A 5,252-nucleotide genomic window follows, 5' to 3' on the forward strand; every position below is an offset into this window, starting at 1 on the left:
TCTTTATAAATAGAAAGGAAACACACATGTTCAGTATGCATTCAGTCTCTTTGTAAATGAACCAACATGAATTAAATTCCTCTCTTTCCCCACTACACTCCCAAATCTAGGCCAGAAATAAAAACCTGCAGAGACTGAAGGCTGATTCCAGCACATCACTGCGGAGATTTCATTCCCACTGTTTTTTGGGGAAAAAATTAGTTGCTAACATTAAAATCAGTAGATTGCACATAAATATCCAAACTTCCAATTCTCTTGAAAACACGGCTAACTGGCCTGCTTTCCAGCATGGGTGAAGTGGAGGAAAGGCTGCTCCCAGAGGTAAGCCTGCTCTGGTAAGGTAAGCCTTACCAGAGAGGTAAGGCCTGTGCTGCCCAGATTCCAACAAGGCCACCTAGTCCTAGTATCATATCTCCTGCCTCCTGGAGCCATGAGTTTGTGAGAACTTGACTTCTAGCACTCTTAAGATAAAGTCTACTTTTATCTTGATCAACTTTGACTTTGAAGCCTTTAACCCAGAGCCTAGCACACAGTTCTTCCTTGTACAGTTGTTGGATGATATAAAATATCTTGTGGATATCTTCTGGCAGGATGAAAGGAATTGTTGCTCATGACACAGTTCGGGTAACAGTGTAACAAATGCTGAATCAGGACTGGCTATGGAGTGACCTCTGCTTGCAAAACAGATGCAGGACCATCTGGCAGGACCCTTCCTAGCCTAACTCCCATAGATATTGGCCATCTTACCCACAGGATCCTGTCCCTGGGGAGGCAGTGCCCATGGTGACACACGAGCATTGGATTACCTAACACAGAGAGTGGCTTGAGGTGTGGACTTGCAGCTGAACTGCCCATGAGCAGTTCAAGGTTCATTTTTCTGGGAGTGAGAAAAGGGGGAAAAGCACCCACATTTATATTCACAGACTGTTCCTGGCCGTTTCAGATAATAATTGGTTTAATCCTGCAACAACCCCACACAGCAGGTGGTCTGATTAACTCATGAGACATATGAGGAAACTGAGGTGCAGACAGCAAGGGCCTTGATGAGATCACACATATGGTAAACTGTGGAGCTGGGTTGGCTTTTCAGGACTGAAGTTGCTGTAGAGTGTTTAGGGACAGGATACTACTGATCTGGGGACCCTGGGGGCAGTCAAGGGCTTCAGCTATCCATAGTGGGACACTGGAGGCCAGAGATGTCAAGGGGCCTGATAAATGAGTTCTCACTCTAGGGTGCCTTTGAGAGTCTAATAAAACATATGGCCTGCCTCCACAAATTACTTGAGTAGTTCCCTTCTCGCTCTTTCTCTCTCATACACACTTGCACAAATACACACATATCTCCAAAGTGAATCTCAGGCAGTAGTTTCATAGATCCCTGCAAGCAAGACTGTGTTTTTGGCTTCCGTCTTCCTGGATGGATGCAGAATCCACAGTACCTTAGAGAATTCAGTCCATTCCTGTTATTAGGTCATAGTGATGCCAGAGAAGGCTACCTTGCTCTCAACTCATTTTGTCCACAAAGGGGTACCAATGGGTCCTTACCTGACTCTTGGTTGCTCCACCTGGACAGAAGCCACAGACCAATTTGATTCACTCTGGTGGTGTTTTTCAGAGGGGCAGATGTTTTAAAATTCACAGCCTCTCACAAAGGGAACCCAAATTCCCCTCCCAGCTTGGTCTAACCGTCTGAGGTCCACCAAAGACACAGCCCAGCCTCATTTCTTCTTTGAGGTTTTAATGGCAATGCACCCCAGACCAGTCCTAGCCCCACCTCACATATCTGTAAGTGGGAACACTCTTCTCTCCCACAGATCAGGGACCTTGTAAGTACTGACCAGCTGTTTGGTCTAAGCATTGTGGAATACGGGTGTGAGGGTGCACCTTTTGATGGCATCTTGGACTTGAATTATTCCAGCATATCCATCTTTGGAGCCATCTCCATCTTTGACTACCTGAAGAATCAAGGTGCCATTTCTGGGCCTGTTTTTGCCTTCTACTTGAGCAAGTAAGTCTAAGATGGACAATCCCTTTCTCCAAATTAGCTTTAAGATGCTTTCAGTTGCACAAAAATTACAGAACACTTGATAAAGAAGTATACTGAGAGATAATCTAACCCCGGTTAAATTTAGCCCCTTGGCTGTACCTGGCTTCACCACTGGCTTTTATAAATAACATTTTATTGGAATACAACCCTGCTCCTGGGCTAAAAACCGGGAAGTTGGTCTAGGGGTTTAAGTGAGGAGGAAGACTAATGGAAGGCAACAGGAAACAAGTTGGAGAAAAAAGCAATACCATTTGCTAATGAATTTGATCAGGAAGGAAGGAGAAGGATGGTGGATATCTTTCCTTCCTCCTTCGCATTCCACTGGGAGCCCAGGACCAGCTACCCAATTTGCAGGAGCCAGTGAAAATGAAAGTGTTGGACACAAAACAAACATGTGGGACCCCTTGTTCAAGAAATATTAGGCATTTCAATACAGGGAGAACAGAGGTGTGGTCCATTCTGAGTGTGGGACACTTTGAACAGTAGAGGTCACAGGCCAGCAGAGCCAACTCTGGGTGACCTGAACCCACTTCCTTAGCACTCCCAGGTTTTGATTTTCCTGAAAAATGACAAGCTGGACAAGGAGAAAACGATTATGCTTCAACACTGTGTCCTCTGAGTGTGTCAAGCACTCAGGTCGCAGGAGGTAGGGCATCTTCAGAAGATATAAAGAGTGGAGCCTAGCCAGGTGCCTTAGCTTCTAACCTCCTCTGTGCTGCTCATTAGCCAGTAGCCAACCTCAGTCTGGATCTCAGTCGCTCCTAAACTCGGTTTCTGCATCTGTACATGGGGACCTTATTAGGGCCTGGATGGGTGGACCAGCACAGCTCTCAGACAGTGCTGTTGTTACTGTCCTCCAAGGATCCACCCTCTCTTCTCCCTACACATGCAGGGTGAAAGGTAGTGTGATGATGTGGGGTGGATAAATCCTACTGCCAGGAAGCGCTCAACTGGGTACCATTGATCCATGCCGGAGACTGGAGTTACACATGGCCAGGTAAGCCTCTCCCTCTGAGGGTCGGCCCAAATAATGCTCCAGCTACTGTATACGGACACAGGCAGACACACACAAATACATTCTCAAACACACAGTCAAACAGACATATACACCACCCACAATGACACAGACAGACACACAGACACTTGGAAACACACAAGCAGATACATATAAACCTACACAAAGATACATAAAAACATGCATATCTAGTCAAGACACACAAGCACTCACAGAGACACATATAAACACACATACAAACACACATACAAACAAACACCCAAGCAGATAGATATACAAACAACCAATGGGTTCATAATCCCCAGGCCTTCTGACCAGGGCTCTGACCAGGGTCCTAAAAGGGTCCGGAGAGGTCTGTGCAGCTGGAAGAGGATTGCACCCACTGCCCTGTAAGGCATGGAGCATGGTTAGAGGACTCTACAGTGTGGCGAACAGAGGATTAGGGAGAATTTCTCCAGCCTGAACAGACGTATAAGATGACCAACTGTCTGGGGCTACCTCGGACATAGGACGTTCTCAGTACAGATAAATGTCAGTTTAAAAACAGGAAAAATCCTGAGCAAATGGGGAAAACTGGTCTCCTAAAGGAGCAATTACTGAGCAGTGTAGAAAGATTTGCTGAAGTCATAAGATATGAAAGCAAATAATAAAAAAGACACCCTATGTTCATGGGCACACAGTGGGGCAGGGGCTATAACACAGAATCAGGAAGCTGGGATCCAGGAATGACCCGAGGACAAGAGGCATAATTGATAGGATTCTGTGTGATACCCTCAGACAAAAGCTGACCAATCCTTTGGAGGTTCTGTGGGCTAGTCATGTATTTCCTGGCCAGGGTCTCAGGGTCTGAGCTGGTTGTAGGAGCAGTGCTGGCAGACACCCTCTCCCAGAGGAGCCCGTCTATCCCACCACTATGAGAATCTGCTGCCCTCGCAAACCTCCATCTTCAGTCTGTGATTGACCCATTATTTGTTCCCCACACGATACAGCTCTCTGGATGTTTCTCATTCATTATTCACACTGTCTTCATTCACTCACTGAACAGAGAAGCCTTGGGCATACACAGTGTGCCAGGCACTTTAGGAAGGTAAAGAGAATAAAACTCGCCCTCCCATCTAAGAAGGCAGATACACAGAAATGAGACACACATATAGGGAATTGTGACTTTGGTACATGCTAGACATGAGGAAGTGTCTATAAAGAGACTGTCAAGAAAGGAGACTGATAAACACCAGGGGAAAGACTTCCCTGAAACCATGACAATTAAGCTAGAATCTGGAAGATGAGAAGAAATTTTCTAGTCAAAGGGGAGGGGGCTCCTCTAGGAAGGAAGACCAGCTTGTGTCAAGGTACAAAAGAGCCTGGTGTAATCAAGTACCACATTCAAGAATGTGAAGGAAGGTGTTATGTTGGGAGCAAAGGAAAAGACAGCAAGAGACAAAGGGCTGTTTAGAAGATAGTCGGGAAGGAGGCAGCTCTGGGGAGACTCAGAGTGGCCTTGATGCCCGCTTTGTCACACTGTCTCTCAGCATCTCCATGAAAAGAAGGATTATTGTTTGTTCTGGCGGCCGGGAGGCACTTGTGGATACCGGGACATCACTGATCATTGGCCTAAGAAGACTGGTCAATAACATCCAGAAGCTCATTAGCGCCATGCCACGGGGTTCTGAGGTGAAGGGTCATGCCCCAGGGTCACTCCCAGTCTCCACACACAAGAAGCATCTCCAGGGCCAACTTCTCTCCCTCTCTGTATAACAGCACTACGTTTCATGTTTTGTGGTCAGTACCCTGCCCTCTATTATCTTCACCATCAACGGCATCAACTACCCAGTTCCAGTTCAAGCCTACATCCTCAATTTAAGGGGAGTACCCTGAAGGGTGGTTCTCAAATAGGATCTTGCAGGAACCCTTGGGCTGCTGCTGGAAGGAAGGCACCCTCTCAGGCCATCTCGCACTATTACAGATGCTGCTGAGCCCAGGGGCTGGCCAGAGCCTCCCACAAGATGAACCACTTAAGAGTAAAGGGCAGTCTGGGACACTGATCATCCTGAAATAAATGTGGAGACACCACGTCATGCCTGCATGGTGGGAGTCACAAGGAGAGGGAACACTCAGGTCCTCAATGTTCAAAAAGCTTCAGTTCAATCTGAATTCTCAGACGGATGAACAAAGAAAGTCAGCTCTAGCGGT

At 46.7% G+C, this 5,252-nt stretch overlaps 1 protein-coding gene across 1 annotated transcript; it reads left to right on the plus strand.

Moving 5' to 3' along the window:
* The first annotated feature begins 288 nt into the window (after positions 1–288).
* On the plus strand, positions 289–4,937 carry LOC147342105 (pregnancy-associated glycoprotein 1-like). Its single transcript, XM_086384107.1, has 4 exons — positions 289–321; positions 1,815–2,008; positions 4,592–4,733; positions 4,821–4,937. Exons 1-4 carry the CDS (start codon positions 289–291, stop codon positions 4,935–4,937), a joined length of 486 nt encoding a protein of 161 aa, XP_086240233.1.
* Positions 4,938–5,252: the final 315 nt, after the last annotated feature.

This window comes from Bos grunniens, chromosome 29 (genome assembly GCF_055505025.1).
Source record: "Bos grunniens cultivar Pamir isolate PY7600 chromosome 29, Bosgru_T2T1.0, whole genome shotgun sequence".
NCBI lineage: Eukaryota > Metazoa > Chordata > Mammalia > Artiodactyla > Bovidae > Bos > Bos grunniens.